The 20026-nt window shown below is 44.6% G+C and overlaps 1 protein-coding gene across 1 annotated transcript in view; it reads right to left on the bottom strand.

Annotated features, from left to right (window-relative positions):
• CHD9 (chromodomain helicase DNA binding protein 9) overlaps positions 1-20026 on the bottom strand; it is a 388013-nt gene that overhangs the window by 66955 nt on the left and 301032 nt on the right. Inside the window, exons 23-24 of the mRNA XM_082270937.1 lie at positions 7034-7193; positions 5200-5289 (exon numbers count right to left, since the gene is read on the bottom strand). Coding sequence (XP_082127063.1) covers positions 5200-5289; positions 7034-7193 — 250 coding nt within the window. The remainder of the gene's footprint in view (positions 1-5199; positions 5290-7033; positions 7194-20026) is intronic.

Consider the following 20026-nt stretch of genomic DNA (forward strand, 5'->3'; position numbering starts at 1 on the left):
GCCAAGGATGAAAAAAAAAATCCACCAAATCATTTTAAAACGCTAACAAACCATTAAACATTTGTTACAACAGAGCTAAGAAAAAGGCACCCATCCTCCTAGGACACTACCAAAAACCTGAGGCATGTTGGGTAGAGGATGGATACAGGGGAGATATGTGCACATAAATCGCTACACATGTGAACTCATATTTTATATATTATATATATATATATATATATATATATATAAAAACATGAATTATCTGTGTCAAAATGTAGCTGAATCACAAAACAACACATGTGAAATCATCAAAATGCATTCATTTATATGCGTCTATCCAAAAATAAACATAAAAAAAGTCCAAATTATGATTTCTCTTCCGTTCATTGACAAACATAGCTCCATAGTCTTTACCATAGGGTTATTCTGGCCTCTACAAAGAGTAGGACTAGGCAGACAACACAAAATCTTAGCTATGCTAAGTGGGCTTTCCTCAGCTGGCATAACCTCCCTCTCTGCTTAGAGATACCCAGTTTTTGTTTGCATAGTTCCATGCAGGTGAACGGTGTCGGAATTACAACAGTTTGTATATGTGCCTCCCACTTTTAACAATCATAAATCAAACTTTCCCTTTTTAATACTTGCTTGCAAATCCTTTGCAGTCAATTACAGCCTGAAGTCTGGAACGCATAGATATCACCAGACGCTAGGTTTCATCCCTGGTGATGCTCTGCCAGGCCTCTACTGCAACTGTCTTCAGTTCCTGCTTGTTCTTGGGGCATTGTCCCTTCAGTTTTGTCTTCAGCAAGTGAAATGCATGTTCAATCGGATTCAGGTCAGATGACTGACTTGGCCATTGCCTAACATTCCACTTCTTTCCTTTAAAAAACTCTTTGGTTGCTCTCGCAGTATGCTTCGGGTCACCTGCACTGTGAAGCGCCGTCCAATGAGTTCTGAAGCATTTGGCTGAATATGAGCAGATAATATTGCCTGAAACACTTCAGAATTCATCCTGCTGCTTTGGTCAGCAGTCACATCATCAATAAATACAAAAGAACCAGTTCCACTGGCAGCCATACATGCCCACGCCATGACACTACCACCACCATGCTTCACTGATGAGGTGGTATGCTTTGGATAATGAGCAGTTCCTTTCCTTCTCCATACTCTTCTCTTCCCATCACTCTGGTAAAAGATGATCTTGGTCTCATCTGTCCATAGGATTATGTTCCAGAACTGTGAAGGCTTTTTTAGATGTTGTTTGGCAAACTCTAATTTGGCCTGTTTTTGAGGCTCACCGATGGTTTACATCTTGTGGATGAACACTCTGTATTCACTCTGGTGAAGTCTTCTCTTGATTTTTGACTGACACACATACACCTACCTCCTGGAGAGTGTTCTTGATGTGGCCAACTGTTGTGAAGGGTGTTTTCTTCACCAGGGAAAGAATTCTTCGGTCATCCACCACAGTTGTTTTCCGTGGTCTTCCGGGTCTTTTGGTGTTGCTGAGCTGACCGGTGCGTTCTTTCTTTTTAAGGATGTTCCAAACAGTTGATTTGGCCACACCTAATGTTTTTGCTGTCTCTCTGATGGGTTTGTTTTGCTTTTTTAGCCTAATGATGGCTTGCTTCACTGATAGTGACAGCTCTTTGGATCTCATATTGAGAGTTGACAGCAACAGATTCCAAATGCAAATAGCACACTTGAAATTAACTCTGGACCTTTTATCTGCTCCTTGTAAATGGGATAATGAGGGACACACACCTGGCCATGGAACAGCTGAGCAGCCAACTGTCCCATTACTTTTGGTCCCTTAAAAAGTGGGGGGCACATATACAAACTGTTGCAATTCCTACACCTTTCACCTGATTTGGATGTAAAAACCCTCAACCTAAAGCTGAAAGTCTGCAGTTAAAGCACATCTTGTTTGTTTCATTTCAAATCCATTGTGGTGGTGTATAGAGCCAAAAAGATTAGAATTGTGTCGATGTCCCAATATTTATGGACCTTATGGTATCTGTTCTGTTTGTCACTCACAAGCCGATCCCGTGCGGTTATGGTGTTCTCTTATTTGGCTCATTTTGACAATTGTGTTTATAGGTTCTGGCATTTCTTCTCACAGGGTGTTGATCAGAAACTGGATTGAGCACCGTGAAAGTGTCTGCCTTGGCCTTGAAAAGCAGTAACAGAAGCATAAAAACCCTTTAGAGGGGTGGGTGCTGTGTCTGACAATGAACTCAGAGAAAAGGATTTTACGGTGAGTAAATAAAATTCCATTTTCTCTTCTGTTCACTGACCGACACAGTTCCATATTCTTTACCATGGGGATGTCTTAAAGCAGTGCCAAACATGAGGGTTGGGAATAACAAACCCAAGGCTAAATACAAGCCAATAAAATCAAAGAACAAACACAAGGAGCGCAACGGCCTAATGCATTATCCTCTATAAAGGTTTTATTGAATAAAAGGTATAAAGATACTCACAGATTCTTGGTATAATTATATCAAATGAATATAGTGCCATCAGCATCAGAACCAAAGGGTGCAACGTCCTCTGAAGCTAAAAGGCTTACGCGTTTCAAGGCTTAGCCTCTAAGAATCTGTTTGTGAGTATCTTTATACCTTTTATTCAATAAAACCTTTATAGAGCATAATGCACTAGGCTGGTGCGCCCTTGTGTTTGTTCTTTGATTTTATTGGCTTGTTATTCCCAACCCTCATGTTTGGCACTGTTTGGCACATCCCCATGGTAAAGAATATGGAACTGTGTCGGTCAGTTTAGTGGTTTTAGACTACCTTGGTCTTGTAAAGGGGCTGCAAGGGCGAAGCATCCAAGTAAAGTCAAGTAGAAGGTCTTCGGTAGCCGCATGAGTGTGGCTGGATTTGGTTAGATTTCCTCTCGGAGCACAGGAGATGGGTGTTTTGCACCAATTTTTTGGTTTGGTAAACACAAGCCAATCCAGGCCCTCTAAATTGCAGCCAGTCAAATTTTGCGGCTGAGGCAACCGCAGATGGCAAAATATCCACTTTGTAAAACTGTGAAAAAAGTACGGCCCGACGACCAAGTGGCCACAGTGCAAACCTGCGCCACTGACGTCTGATGACAGAAGGCATAAGAAACATTAAAGCGGTAGTATACTCCGCTATTTGGCTTTTACCTACAGGTAAGCCTACAATAAGGTTTACCTGTAGGTACAATTAATATCTCCTAAACCTGCACGGTTTAGGAGATATTCGCCCTGCATGCAGCCGCTGACTTCAGCGGCGCATGCGCTCTTAAGGTCCGGCGGACCTTCGGAGCTCCTTGCCGGAAAGTGAAACTCCTGCCGAACCAGGAAGAGACGCCGAGGCAACATGACAGCGTTGTCCAGGCGACCGTGTCGGGGCTTCGTTTAAAGGTAAGTATTTCATAATGAGCTAGTATGAGATGCGTACTAGCTCATTATGCCTTTGTCCTGCAGGTTTTTTTTTTTTACTGAGTATACAACCGCTTTAAGTGCCCTTGTAGAATAAGCGGTCACAGGGAAAGGGAGGGAACCTGACCCCTAAGCGAATAAGCCTGGGTTACCGTCTGTCTGATCCAACTGCAAATGGTAGCAAAGTAGACCCTTGCTTGGCCCGTCCGTAAACTCCGAAAGCACTCGGTGGCTGCCAAATAGCTTGAACAACATCCAGAGTATGCAAGGCCAATTACCTGGGATGAGCCAGCCTGGGACACAAGGACTGCAGCACAATGTCCTCATTTAAATGGAAATCAGAAACAACCTTTGGGAGGAATGTCTGCCATGATTGCGGGAACCCCCTTATCGATGTGAACCACCAGATAAGGAGAACGACAAGATAAAGCCGCTAACTCCCATACCCTGCGAGCACCTTTGTGACAGTGTAAGTAAAGGAATCTTCCGTATATCTTTAAAGGGAGGTTATTATAGAACCTACAGAACCAGGTTCAAATCCCACGGTGGCAGAGGAGAACGTACAGGCGGAGTAAAATGACGAACCCCTTGAAGGTATGCACGCACCAATGAATGGGAAGTCAAAGGTCTTTGAAAAAAAAAAAGCTGCCAAGGCAGACATTTGGCCTTTCGCGGTGCTCAAGCCAGTTTCTAATCAACACCCTGTTGAAGAAAGGCCAGAACCTACAGACAGAATTTCAAAATAAGTCAGATAAGAGAACACCATAACTGCATGGGACAGCTTGTGAGTGACAGATCTGTCCTCAGCAGCCTCGGCTGCATCCTCCAACATAAATGGCTCCTGCATGGAACTAGGCAAACAAAAGCTGAATATCTCTAAGCAGAGAGGGAGATTATGCCAGCTGAGGACAGCCCACGGGGCATAGCCAAGCTTTTGTGTGGTCTGCCTAGTCCTACTCCTGTAGAGGCCAGCATAACCCTATGGTAAAGAATACAGAGCTGTGTTTGTCAATGAAGGGAAGAGAAATCATAATTTTAAATGTAATTATTTAAAAAAAACTATAGAATAACTAAATAAACTTTAGCTATTGGATAGATGAGTGTTTACGACATATTCCAAGGTAAAAATAACACACAATAATAATAATAAAAAAATGCAATACTGTAATATTGTTTTTGTATAAATTCTTACAGTTTATTTACTTTCTGTACACTCTTTACGCTACAATAACTCCCAAAGAAGCCAGAGGAAAATATTGAGAATGTAACATCATTGTAGCATGGAAAAGGTTATTTCAACCATTTTCTGGCAAACAAGACCACAATATGGCAATTTGATTTTATTTGTAATTTTAATGGATTTTTAATAAATTGTTTAATGATTTTACTGAATATTTGTATACAAAAGTCCAGCATTACTTGTAGTTTTTTTTGTCAGTCATTGGGATGTGGTACGTACCCATCTCCTACCCATATCATACAGTGCAATTAAAGTTGTTTTTTGCCTATGGATTGCATAAAAACATTTTTTTTAAAGAATAGTAATAAAAGAAAGCCATGTTTGTCCTAAACATTATATATGTATTACTTTGTTATTTTGAAAAATACCAAAGTTATCACTGATTAAACAAACCCATAGCAGAAATGTAAGAACTGTTTTGGTCTAAAAATAATTGTAATGAGGTGCAATAGCAACCCTGAAATTAGGATACCATGAAATCTCAATTAATGATTTCCCAGTCAAGAGCAAGGACTTCAAAATGCACTAGCAAGACTGAATTAATACATCCAGATATAGTTACCTGACATCCACTCCTTCCAGGACTTTCATGTTGTCAGCACCAATCACTTCTTGTTTGAGATAGTACAGCATTCTCACTCTAAGTAAAACCCTGCAATAAAAAAATACACTGCAGCAAGATTGCTAAGTACTGATAATCTGCTTTATTAAGTTGGTATGTCCTTTTGTGCTTATCTGACATAAATGTCATAAATGTCAAGTTACCACTATAGAAAAGATTTGTAAACTTTGCAAATATAACATTATATAGTTATACAAAAACATATCAAAATGTATCTCTTTATCACATCCTGAAACTAGGTGCAGAAAAGCATATTGCTCTCATGTTCCCCGTCATCTTGGATTCCTTGGTCGCACCACAGCAGAGATCTATTTCCTCCTCTAGTAATATAAACAGCACACTGATAGCTGCTCCTCTACTACTGATGTGGGAAGGAAGAGGGAAGTCAATGGCAAAAAAGTCACTCCCTTGAAGGTCTCTTTAGCAGGAGTGGCACACGTTCATGTTACAAATGTTGGGTGGTGGGTGGTTTGCTCTTCTCCAGTTCACCTCCTTTTGCTATAACACTAGACTGTGGCCCAAACAATAAACTTTTTAAAGTGGGTAAGGCTACATTCACACCTAGGCGATTCATGAATCCTGAATCACAGGTGGACTTGTTGGGATTCTGTCTGTGATTCCACATTTGCAGAAAAACGTGGGACACATTTGCAATGCCATTATTTCTCAAATGCCACCCCAAATGCGGTGCGATTTTACTGTGATTGTTGCAACATGTCGCCCAAAAGAAGCTCTGGAACTTACATTGGGCAACGCGCGCAATGTAATTTTGTTTGCAAGATTTTTCGAGCAACAATCCGCGCTCGGGGTGTCATCCCGCGTTTTGCTGCAATCATGGAATTGCAGGCAGAATCGCAGTGATTCTGCTCGTGATTCAAATTGCCTCGGTTTGAAAAGAGCCTAAAGAAAACAGAGTAAAGCGGTATTAAACACAAACACAAAAATTAACTTCCTTTAACAAAACAAGCTAAGCAGCAAACGTGGTAGTCAGAGGGTTGAGACAAACCATTCAACATCGACAGGGGGGTGTACAATGGTAAGCTTTGATTCACATATGTTCAAATCTGTATTCCAAAAAGAAAAAAATATACTGTTGCTGTAACTGCATAAACAGTGTCAGCAGATGTTCGGCTTTTATTTGTTAGTCAAGTCCATCTAAATCGGCTTATTGCAGCTAACACTACCCTTGTCCCAGACTGACAATGCTGCTTTCCAAAAGGGGTCTCCAATGCTCCTCCATTCACAGTGGAGACACCCTAAGACTAAAAGCGTGTTACTGGTCAGGTCAAAATGAAAATCAAGGGAAAAAAAAAACCTAAAAAAAAACCTAAAAAAGCAAACAAATATAACCACGATATTTAAGATTGCTAAGTTGTAGGTTATATGTTCATTTTTTTGCTTTTGGGTTTAAAGCATTTGTAAAGACGGTTTTTTATCTTCATGTATTCTATGCATGAAGGTAAAAAACCTTCTGTGTATAAGAAATTATATTATATTTTAATAGAGGTTACCCGTCCAAATACAATAAATAATGGGATCGATGGTTACAGGCAGATGAAACCTGAGTTTAACAATAAGAGTTTTGCTAGATGTCCCGGATCTCTCACCAAGGTAAGTATGACATGTTTGTTATTAAAAAGAAAATATCTGCCTTTAATATCACTTAAAAAAGTAACATTTTATACCCATATTATTGGAGACACGAAGAGTCATATACTGTAAGGGAAACAGATTCTCTTTAAAGTAGAATAATAAACATGGGTCTTTGTCTTACTTGTTGCAGTGATGCTTTAAGTGCTTTTTGTACCCATCGTCTTGCAGTAAGTGCTCTGGGTTATATTTCCGCAACCATTCAGCCTTGTGAATGTCAAAGGTGCTAGTCTGGGATTTCACTTTCTTCCCTTTTCTTCCCCGTGGTACTGGAGCAGACAAGCCTGCATTTTAGAGAAGAGCATTTGTAAAAATTCGAAATACTTCAAAATAGATCATATAAATCTCCGCAGATGGTCCAATTCCAGAAGGTCTACATACAAACATCAATTTATTCTGTACTAATAAGAAATGTAAAATTTATTAACATGGGTTACTGAACTTTAAAAAGAATACAATTGAATTAAAACTAAAGTAATGCGCAATGGCTACAGGTCTCATAAAAAAAGTCCATAATGAAGTCCATAAACTAAGTAAAAAGCACTAATAGGCCATTCATTTAGGGCTGCCATCAGTAGGAACAGAAGCCAGATTGCGAACAAATCCCCCTAGGTAGACTGATAGTGGCAGCCATGGACAGTATCCCCATTGGTTTCAGCCAATATATTGATCATTATTTACAACCACTGGTTCATCAGCTTCAGTCCTACATTCGAGATGGTGCACATCTCTTGGAGCGGTTGTCCCCATATCAGTGGGAGACCACCTACAGTGCTTTGCGAAAGAATTCGGCCCCCTTGAACTTTGCGACCTTTTGCCACATTTCAGGCTTCAAACAAAGATTTAAAACTGTAATTTTTTGTGAAGAATCAACAAGTGGGACACAATCATGAAGTGGAACGAAATTTATTGGATATTTCAAACTTTGTTAATAAATAAAAAACTGAAAAATTGGGCGTGCAAAATTATTCAGCCCCTTTACTTTCAGTGCAGCAAACTCTCTCCAGAAGTTCAGTGAGGATCTCTGAATGATCCAATGTTGACCTAAATAACTAATGATGATAAATAGAATCCACCTGTGTGTAATCAAGTCTCCGTATAAATGCACCTGCACTGTGATAGTCTCAGGGGTCCGTTTAAAGCGCAGAGAGCATCATGAAGAACAAGGAACACACCAGGCAGGTCCGAGATACTGTTGTGGAGAAGTTTAAAGCCGGATTTGGATACAAAAAGATTTTCCAAGCTTTCAACATCCCAAGGAGCACTGTGCAAGTGATAATATTGAAATGGGAGTATCAGACCACTGCAAATCTACGAAGACCTGGCCGTCCCTCTAAAATTTCAGCTCATACAAGGAGAAGACTGATCAGAGATGCAGCCAAGAGGCCCATGATCACTCTGGATTGGATGAACTTCAGAGATCTACAGCTGAGGTGGGAGACTCTGTCCATAGGACAACAATCAGTCGTATACTGCACAAATCTGGACTTTATGGAAGAGTGGCAAGAAGAAAGCCATTTCTTAAAGATATCCATAAAAAGTGTCGTTTAAAGTTTGCCACAAGCCACCTGGGAGACACACCAAACATGTGGAAGAAGGTGCTCTGGTCAGATAAAACCAAAATCGAACTTTTTGGCAACAATGCAAAACGTTATGTTTGGCGTAAAAGCAACACAGCTCATCACCCTGAACTCACCATCTCCACTGTCAAACATGGTGGTGGCAGCATCATGGTTTGGGCCTGCTTTTCTTCAGCAGGGACAGGGAAGATGGTTAAAATTGATGGGAAGATGGATGGAGCCAAATACAGGACCATTCTGGAAGAAAACCTGATGGAGTCTGCAAAAGACCTGAGACTGGGACGGAGATTTGTCTTCCAACAAGACAATGATCCAAAATATAAAGCAAATTCTACAATGTAATGGTTCACAAATAAACATATCCAGGTGTTAGAATGGCCAAGTCAAAGTCCAGACCTGAATCCAATCGAGAATCTATGGAAAGAACTGAAAACTGCTGCTTACAAACGCTCTCCATCCAACCTCACTGAGCTCGAGCTGTTTTGCAAGGAGGAATGGGCAAAAACTTCAGTCTCTCGATGTGCAATACTGATAGAGACATATCCCAAGCGACTTACAGCTGTAATCGCAGCAAAAGGTGGCGCTACAAAGTATTAACTTAAGGGGGCTGAATAATTTTGCACACCCAATTTTTCAGTTTTTGATTTGTTAAAAAAGTTTGAAATATCCAATAAATTTCGTTCCACTTCATGACTGTGTCCCACTTGTTGTTGATTCTTCACAAAAAATTACAGTTTTATATCTTTTGAAGCCTGAAATGTGGCAGAAGGTTGAAAAGTTCAAGGGGGCCAAATACTTTCACAAGGCACTGTATGTGTGGCTCTCTCTGGATGTCAACTCACTGTACAAATCCACCCCCCTCCCCTCAGTTTGGTTTACAGGCTTTGGAATTCTTCCTTGCACAAGACCTGCTAACTAACCCCAGACAGGCTGCCTTCATTTTGGAAGCAACTAATTTTTGCCTCACGCACAATTATTTCAGTTTTGATGGAGAGTTCTATCTACAGCTACAGGGCACCGCTAAGGGGGCCAATTTTGTGCCATCATATGCAAACCTGGTAATGGGTTTTTGGGAGATTGTAATGACAATCCTTGTGGGCTGTTGTTTACATATGTACTAGGAATCGATACTCTAGCTTTCTTAGACTTAGAACTCGGCCACTTTGAGGGCACAAAATGTGTTACAAATTACACCAAGCCAACTGCTGGCAACTCTTTTTTGCACTATAATAGTTGCCACCTCCCTCAAATGGATTCGCAATATTTCCAAAGGACAATTCTGCCGACTACGACAGAATTGTACCCGTAACAGACTACATAAAACAGAGTAACACTCTCAAAAGAAAGTTTCTGAATAAGGAGTACCCTGGACCCCTGGTCAATCAAGCTTTTGAATTTTATCTTGGAAAAATACCCCCTCAAAAAAGCTGTGAACCTTTGGACCAGTCTATCAGGTTCAGCACCACCTTCAATTTCCAATATAAGAAAATGGAAAAAATATTGGCCCAACACTTGGGCATACTATTAGATGATCCCCAAATAAAAACTATTATTTACGATCACCCCAGTTACCTATCCAAGCGCCCCCAACCTCAAAAACAAAATTGCTTCCAGCTAATTGAAGTCCTCTGCACTTGTTTCCGTACAACCAGTTCTAATACCCTTGGTAGGGATGTACCAGTGCCACAAGGCCCTATGTAAAATGTGTCAATTTATTTGTCATGGCCAAAAAAACTTCCATACAAAAGGGAAAACTTTCCAACTAGACAAGTTTTATAACTTCTCTTCAGACTTTGTGGTTTTTGGTCTGTACTGCCCTTGTGGATTGGTCTATGTGGGCCGCACTATCCACCCATTGAGACGGCGTTTCGGTGAACGCAGACGCCTCATTGAACTAGATAAAGACAAACAGAGTCCCACGACACTGTGCAGAATTTCACTGCAGGACTCCAAGTTTGGGTCATCGAACAGATGCCTAAATCTCTTTCGGAGGTCGAACGATACAAGAGATTATGTGCTAGAGAGGCTTTTTGGATTTACTATCGTGATACTCTCTAACCAGGTGGTCTCAATGAGGGAAATTGGATTTTTGTACTTACCGTAAAACCCATTTCTCTGAATTCGACGGGCACAGAGATCCATAAATCATAACTACTGGCTTACATTGCCTCCTTCAGGAGGGCTAGGCAGAACAAAAACACTTGGATACGCCCATGGGCCGTCCTCAGCTTGGTATAAAACCCCCTCTCTGCTCTAGGTAATCAGTTTAGTAGCAAGCAGTATTAGAACTCCATAGAGGGGTGGGTGCTGTGTCCGATTAACTCAGAGAAATGGATTTTACGCTAAGTACAAAAAACTGAATTTTTGTAAAATCTTACCGTAAAATTCCTTACTCGGAGTCCTCCAACAGTCGCCGCCCACTAGTAGTCTTCACCAATGGGTATTGACTTCCTCTCTGCAGGAGTAGCTAGGCATAGGACTTGTTAAAAGCAAAAGCATTAACATAGACACACCCATGGGGGCTGTCCCACTGGTCAATACCCCCCTGCAATAAGCCATCCCAACTCAGTTTGGTAGCAAGCAGTTAAGTGTACAAGAACCCCAAAAGAGGGGCGGGGGCGGCGACTGTCGGAGGACTCACAGAACGGAATTTTTTCGGTAAGATTTTACAAAAATTCAGTTTTCTCTTACGTCGTCCGACAGTCGCCACCCACTCATACAGTCTTCACCAATGGGATGTCCCAAAGCAGTGTAGACATGAGGGGTGGGAGATGCAACCGTAGAAAAGGCAACGCAGTACCCACATCAGAGAAAGGAACCTTACACGAACAGTAAGAGAACCTTCTAGGCAACAAAAAAGGCTCAAAAGGAGCAACAACCCAGGAAAGCAAATAACCAGAGAGGATAAACAACCCCAACAGCCAGGGACCTACAAAAAAAACAGGGTCCCTTATGGCACTGCCGCACAGAGAACTTTGCGGCCAAAGGAGGCATCAGCTGATGCCAGAACATCAAGTTTGTAAAGTTTTGAGAAGGTGTGCACTGACGACCAAGTGGCAGCCTTGCACACCTGGGCCACCGAAGCCTGATGTCGGAAGGCCCAGGACGTACTCACCGACCTGTTAGAGTGTGCCTTTACAGGGAAGGGCGGAACCCGTTCCTTCAAAGCATAGGCCTGAACAATTGTCTGTCTGATCCATTTGGCAGACGCAGCCTTACCCTTCCGAGGTCCCTCAGGAAGGACAAAGAGGGAATCCGATTTACGAAAGGATTCAGTGGATGACAGGTAAACCCTGATCGCCCTGACAACATCCAAGGAGTGCAAAGCAACCTCCTTAGGATGCTTAGGCTTCGCACAGAGTGAAGGCAAAACAATGTCCTCATTAAGGTGAAAATCCGAAACCACCTTAGGAAGAAAGGACGGATCAGGTCGCAAGACCACCTTATCCTTGTGAACCACTAGGCAAGGAGAGTGGCAAGACAACGCCGCCAACTCCGACACTCTGCGAGCCGAAGTGATCGCCACGAGAAAAGCAACCTTTTTAGACAGCAGAGGCAACGATATCTCCCCAAGTTCAAGTCCCATGGAGGTAAAGGCGCCCTCCGGGGAGGAGCCAAGTGACGCACACCTTGAAAGAAGGTGCGAATTAAAGAATGAGACGCCACTGGGCGTTGAAAAAGGACAGCCAGTGCCGACACCTGGCCATTAATCGTGGCCAGCGCAAGTCGCTGTTCCACGCCAGACTGGAGGAAAGCCAACACTCTCGCCACCGAGTAAGAACGAGGCGACAAGCCCCTGGACTCACACCAGGCAAAATAAGCTTTCCACGTATGGTAATAAATCTTACCAGACGAGGCTTTTCTAGCTTTGATTAAAGCAGGAATGACCTCTGAGGAGAGACCCCTGTCTCTCAGGACTTGGCTTTCAACAGCCATGCCGTTAAAGCCAGCGACTGTAAAGCAGGATGGAAGATCGGTCCCTGAGACAGAAGATCTTCCCGCATTGGAAACCGCCAAGGAGGCTCTACGACTAGGTGAACAATGTCCGCGTACCAGGACCGGCGTGGCCAGTCTGGCGCCACCAGAATCACCAACGTCGGTTCCGACGTTAACCTGCAAAGGGACCTGGACAACAACTGAATTGGAGGAAAGGCATACATCAGACGATACTGATGCCAAGGTGCCACCAGCGCATCCGAGGCGTCCGCCAGAGGATCCTGCGTTCTTGCCACGAACCTTTCCACTTTATTGTTTAGCCGAGATGCAAACAGATCCACATCCGGGGATCCCCATTTTGCACATAGCATGCGAAAAACCTCCGGGTGCAGGGAACATTCCCCCTGGTCCAGGGTCTGGCGGCTCAGGTAATCGGCCTGCCAATTCTCCACACCCGGAATGTGAACTGCCGATATCGCCGGGACATGAGTTGGCCCAAGACAGAATACTGGTCACTTCCTGGGCCGCCCGGGCACTCCTGGTGCCCCCTTGGTGATTGATGTAAGCCACCGCGGTGGCATTGTCCGTCTGCACCCGTACAGGGCGACCCTGAAGAAGATCCGACCACTGGAGCAGGCATAGCCTGATCGCTCTCAATTCCAAAATGTTGATCGGAAGGGAGGACTTCTCCTCCGACCAAGTGCCCTGGGCAGACAGATTGCCCAGGACGCCACCCCAGCCCGACAGGCTGGCATCTGTGGTAATCACCGTCCATAGTAACGGCCGGAAAGATTTTCCTACCGATACAGTCGGAGACTGAAGCCACCACAGAAGATCCCTTCTGGTTTGGCAACTCCAGAGACACTCTCAATTCCAAGGACTGAGGCCGTCTGTCCCATACGGTCAGATTCTCCGCTTGGAGAGACCGCGTGTGAAACTGTGCAAATGGTATCGTCTCAAAGGCCGACACCACCAACCCCAGGGACCGCATACAGGTCCTGAGTGATGAGGATTCATTGTCCCTGAGGGACCTGATCTCATTCTGCAGGGTCCGGAGCTTGTCCTCCGGCAGAAACACCTTTGCTTGAGCAGAGTCCAGAACCATTCCCAAATATGGGAGACGAACCGAAGGAGACAAGGTCGACTTCTGAACGTTGATGGTCCAACCAAACTCCTGAAGCGTCTGTACCGTGGTTGACAGATCGCGCAACAGAATCTGGCTGGCACTCGATCTTAACAGGAGATCATCCAGATATCCCAGAACCAAAATGCCTTGTGCCCATAACAGGCCCAGAACAGGCGCCAACACTTTGGTAAAAACCATTGGAGCCGAAGCGAGACCAAAAGGAAACGCCATGAACTGATAGTGTTCCTCCCAGATAGCGAATCGGAGGTACCTCTGATGGCCCTCGAAAATGGGGATGTGCAGATACGCATCCTTCAGATCGATAGAGGCCAGGAATTCTCCCTGGCTCAGGGAGGCCACCACCGAACGGAGAGACTCCATCCGAAAACTTGCGAAGGCGCACAAAGCGGTTCAGAGTTTTCAAGTCCAGAATAGGACGCACCATGCCCTTCTTTCTGGGCACAGTGAACAGATTCAAGTAGAAACCCCGAAATCTGTCCCGATGAGGCACCGGGACGATCACCCCCTGGGCAAGGAGATCCTGCACCGCCCAATGCAGGTCTCGCAAACGCTCTGGGGTCAAATGAAGATTTGAGGGAAAGAATCTGTCTGCCGGCCGGTAAAGGAATTCGATCTTGTACCCCGATCTAATGATTTCCTGAACCCACCTGTCTGGAATTCGGAGCAGCCAAGGTTGGAGGAAACCGCGCAAACGTCCCCCCACCCCTGAAATGGGTGAGGGCGTCCCTTCAGGCCGAGGCGGACTGAGCCGCCGCACCGGCGTGGCCGGATTTCTGTTTGCCCGCCCAGGGCTTTCGCTGGCCACCTTGGCCCTTGAAAGGTTTACCCTTGTTCTGTGCCTTGAAAGCACGAAAGGACCCCTGATTAGGTTTAAAGGCGGGACCCCGCTTACCGCGGAAAGACTTTTCTTCGGATTCTGGGGCAGCAGAGTGCTCTTGCCCCCAGTGACTCCCTTAACCAAAGTATCCAGGGCCTCACCAAAAAGGCGAGACCCCGCATAAGGAAAATCAGCCACCGCTTTCCGGGACGTCTGGTCAGCCGACCAGCTCTTCAACCAGATCAGTCGACGGCTAAGCACCGCGACACTGGACAGGCGCGCAGCCAGAGGGGCCTCATTCAAGGCCGCATCGCACAAATACATGACCCCTTGATAAATCTGGTCCACCATCTCCACAGTAGTAGGGGGGGCAGAATCAGTCACAAGCGTACGCTTAAGCGCCTTGGTCCAATCCGCCACCGCCTGAGCCACCATGACAGAGGCGAAAATAGGTTTCAGCATGGAACCTGCCACCACGTAAGAATGGCACGCAAGTGATTCCAGCCTCCTATCCGTGGGATCCCTAAACACCGGGGAATCCTCAGTGGGAACCAGGGTAGCCTTGTTCAATATGGCCACAGTGTGATGCACCGGAGGGGCCACACACCAGAGCGAATCCGTAGAAGCCGCAAAGGGGTAAAGTAGTTGAAACCTTTTCGGCACCGTGAAGGTGCGTTTTAAACTGCGCCATTGTTCATTCACAGTGTGATGAAACTCAGCGGGACAGGGAAAAACCTGCGCCGACTTGCGGGTCCTATGTGTACCAAAAGAGGACACAATGCCCGGAGGACTGGGCTCATCCTCCAAATGTAGTGTTTCTTTTACTGAAAGAATCAGCGCATCCATAGCCGCGCGTTCTTCGGGCGACCCAGGGGGAGAATCATCTACCCCCTCCACCTCCGCCTCCCCCTCAGAGTCTTGCGGGTCCTGAGAAGAGTGAGACCCCGAAAGGGGCACGCCGACAGCAGCCACATCATCTTCTGAATCAGAAGAAAAATAAATCCTAGGCCTTTTCCTAGCAGCACATTCAGACATCAGCACCTCCATATTGGACACCAAAGTTGCCACTACAGCAGCCAAATTAGTCAGAGTAGGGGAGTCAGATGAACTGGAGTCCCCTACCAGGGCTTGAGGGAATTTGCTGTCCTGAGATTCCATTGCAGAGAAAAAAACTTTTTTGCAAGGTACTGGCCCTTTAAGTGCGCCGCGGACCCCGTAGCACACCACTATACCGACTGTGTCACACAGGCCCCCCCGCAGGGACAAAACTGAGCCAGAAAGGATTTTACAGAGGGAAATGCAAAGGACAGTAGTACAGAGCCCCACAGAGTGTTACCACATCAGACGCTGCTCCAGAGGAAAAGGAATTGAGGTCGCCAGAGACTGAACTATAGCTGCAGGCTAAGGAAAAATGGCTGCCCATAGGATGTAATGGGAGGCTTCGGCAAGATGGCCGCCGGTATGTGCACCGAACGATCTGTTGTCACACACAAGATGGCGCCGGAAGGCGCCAAAACCACTACATAGAATGCTGCACAAACGCCCATAGTGATGCCAGACATGCTGCCCACACCAAAAAATGGTGGACCGCCGGTTTTTAACAACGCAGCGGTCGCCACGCACACAGTCTGTACCTCCAAAGCACACCAAGTGACACAGTAGAGGGGCCCCCAAGCACACACAGCGCAGCAGTGAAATAAAAAACCCCCGCAGGGATCACATCAGGGAGCCCCAAAAATGCACAGACATGAGGGGATACCACAGCCACACAGTACTGCCAGCCCCAGACAGAGGCCCCACACAAAGTGTACTTACCTGTACCGGATGGCATGGGGTGCCTCTCATCAAACGGAAAACCGCTGCCCTCAGATGGCAGGGGATGGCGTCAGCCAAAAAACGCAGGACACCACAGAGCACGGACGAACCGTGCATGTGTCCAGTGAGGTAGCCACCTCACAGGCTGCATCCCTGCTGACAGGGATGGGTCGTTCGTAATGCCAGGGCGAACACATGGCTGAACGCTCGATGGTGGGCTGGGGCTCCATCTGACCCTCTGCCCTGGAGAACCAGGGCGACCAGTCCGATTCCCAGCTCCGCAAAATCCATCTTCGTCCGAAGATCCGACTAACTAAAGCTGACAAAATAAACAGCTAGTACAGTAAAGAAAAAATGACATTACTGAAAATAAAATCATAAAAGAAAGAAGAAGGCTGAGACTGTAGCCCCAGCACAGGGAAGCCTGACTACTCCTGAACTAGGCAGAAGACAAACTGAGTTGGGATGGCTTACTGCAGGGGGGTATTGACCAGTGGGACAGCCCCGATGGGTGTGTCCATGTTAATGCTTTTGCTTTTAACAAGTCTTATGCCTAGCTACTCCTGCAGAGAGGAAGTCAATACCCATTTGTGAAGACTGTATGAGTGGGCGGCGACTGTCGGAGGACGTAAGAGAAATCCAATTTTCTCTTTCATTTATCGACGGACACATAAATCATAACTACTGGGACGTTCAAAAGCAGTGCCAAAAGGAAAATAAGGGGTGGGGAAAATAACCCAAGGCTGAACATAAGTGCCCTTAACCTGGACAAAGGAGCCTTACCGGAGTCACAGGAGCCCCATCTGAAAAATAAAAGTTTAAATAAAAACACCCCTCAAGAGGGAACAGCCCCTCTTAAACCGCAGCCTGCAAAACTTTGCGGCCAAAAGAAGCATCTGCAGATTCCAAAGTATCTACCTTATAGAATTTTGTTAAGGTATGCAAACAGACTTTTCAAAAATGAAATTAGTCATAAATGAGTCCTTATCAGACTGGTACGGATTACATGGAGTCCAGGAGAAATGGGACTACTTAAAAGGTGCATTATTGAAGGCAACAGAAAATTGCATTAGACTTGTCAGTAAAAGCAAAAAAAAGGAAGAGACCACTGTGGTACTCAGCAGAAGTGGCCCAAATCATTAAAAATAAAAAGCTAGCATTTTGTAATTATAAAAAACCCAGAGCAATGAAGATAAGGAAATCTACAAGATTAGGCAGAAAGAGGCCAAGCAAGTTATAAGAACTTCTAAAGCGCAGGCAGAAGAAAAACTAGCTCAGTCTATGAAAAAGGGGGTTAAGACATTCTTCAGATATATAAATGAAAAAAGGAAATTAAAACAAGGAATAACTAAATTAAAAACAAAGGACGGAAGGTATGTAGAAGAGAATAAAGGGCTAGCCGACTGCCTTAATGAATACTTCTGTTTAGTTTTTACAGAAGAAAAAGAAGGAGAAGGACCTCCACTTGAAAGGATGACTAATGAATCGTTTGATGCATGTGTCTTTACAGAGGAAGACGTTCTAAGATTGCTGTCTAAAGTGAAGACAAATAAGTCACAGGGTCCTGATGAGATACACCCAAAATTATTAAAAGAGCTTAGTGGTGAGCTGGCAAAACCATTAACAGATTTATTTAACCAATCATTAGCAACAGGAGTCGTCCCGGAAGATTGGAAATTGGCAAATGTCGTGCCCATTCACAAGAAAGGTAGTAGGGAGGAATCGAGCAACTATAGACCAGTGAGTCTGACATCAATAGTAGGCAAATTAATGGAAACCCTATTAAAGGATAGTATTGTGGAACATCTCCCATGGATTGCAAGATAAAAAACAACAAGGGTTTACTTCAGGGAGATCATGTCAAACAAATCTTATAGATTTTTTTGACTGGGTGACTAAAATAATAGACGGTGGAGGTGCAGTAGACATTGCATATCTAGATTTTAGTAAGGCTTTTGACACTGTCCCACATAGAAGTCTTATCAATAAACTGCAGTCATTGAGCATGGACTCCCATATTGTTGAGTGGATTAGGCAGTGGCTGAGTGACAGACAACAGAGGGTTGTAGTCAATGGAGAACATTCAGAACAAGGTCATGTTACCAGTGGGGTACCTCAGGGATCTGTACTGGGACCAATTTTGTTTAATATCTTCATAAGTGATATTGCAAAAGGCCTCGATGGTAAGGTTTGTCTTTTTGCTGATGACACAAAGATATGTAACAGGGTTGATGTTCCTGGAGGGAAACGCCAAATGGAAAAGGATTTAGGAAAACTAGAAGAATGGTCAGAACTCTGGCAACTGAAATTTAATGTGGATAAGTGCAAGATAATGCACCTGGGACGTAAAAACCCAAGGGCAGAATATAGAATATTTGACACAGTCCTGACCTCAGTATCTGAGGAAAGGGATTTAGGAGTAAATATTTCAGAAGACTTAAAGGTGGGAAGACAATGTAATAGAGCAGCACGAAATGCCAGCAGAATGCTTGGATGTATAGGGAGAGGTATAAGCAGTAGAAAGAGAGAAGTGCTTGCTTATGCCGCTGTACAGAACACTGGTGAGACCTCACTTGGAGTATTGTGCGCAGTACTGGAGGCCATATCTCCAGAAGGATATAGATACTCTAGAGAGAGTTCAGAGAAGAGCTACTAAACTAGTACATGGATTGCAGGAAAAAACTTACCAGGAAAGGTTAAAGGACCTTAACATGTATAGCTTGGAAGAAAGAAGAGACAGAGGGGATATGATAGAAACTTTTAAATACATAAAGGGAATCAAGTCGGTAAAGGAGGAGAGCATATTTAAAAGAAGAAAAACTACCACAAGAGGACACAGTTTTAAATTAGAGGGGCAAAGGTTTAAAAGTAATATGAGGAAGTATTACTTTACTGAGAGAGTAGTGGATGCATGGAATAACCTTCCTGCAGAAGTGGTAGCTGCAAATACAGTGAAGGAGTTTAAGCATGCATGGGATAGGCATAAGGCTATCCTTCATATAAGATAGGGCCAGGGACTATTCATAGGATTCAGATATATTGGGCAGACTAGATGGGCCAAATGGTTCTTATCTGCCGACACATTCTATGTTTCTATGTTTCTATGCACCGACGACTAAATGGTCGCCTTGCAAACTTGCGATATTAATGCCTGATGAAGGAAGGCCCAAGAAGGTCTCAGCGCCCGAGTAGAATGCGCCATGATAGGGAAAGGTGGAACCTGACCTTTAATGGAATAGGCCCGAGTCATCTTCTGTCTGATCCTTCTGGAGATGGTAGCCGAAGAAGCGGCCAGCCCTTTTCTTGGTCCGTCTGTAACCACAAAAAGGGAGTCCTGACCTTTAAAGGACTCAAGCTGCCAGATACACCCGAATCGCACGAACCCCATCCAAGGTATGCAAAGCAAGTTCCTTGGGATAAGCCGGCTTGGGACACAAGGAAGGCAACACAATGTCCTCATTCCAATGTCATCATTCCAATGGAAGTCAGAGACAACTTTGTGCAGTAATGATGGACAGGGACGAAGAACCACTTTATCCCTATGGACCACCAAATAGGGACTGCGACAGGATATAGCTGCCAATTCCGGTACTCTGCGACCCAAGGTAATAGCTACCAAGAATGTTACCTTCTGGGATAACGTAGACAAGGGAATCTGCTGAATATTCTCAAAAGGAGGTTTCTGGAGAACGGAAAGCACTACATTTAAATCCCATGGCAGCAAAATAAACCTACGGGGTTGACCAGCCTTGACACCCTTGCCTTTGTGAGGTAGCTGCATGCACCTGAGGAGGGGCGTTTTTTTGAGCGGAACTAGGGCCT

The sequence above is a fragment of the Pelophylax lessonae genome, assembly GCF_965119305.1.
Source record: "Pelophylax lessonae genome assembly, chromosome: 10".
Taxonomy (NCBI): Eukaryota; Metazoa; Chordata; class Amphibia; order Anura; family Ranidae; genus Pelophylax; species Pelophylax lessonae.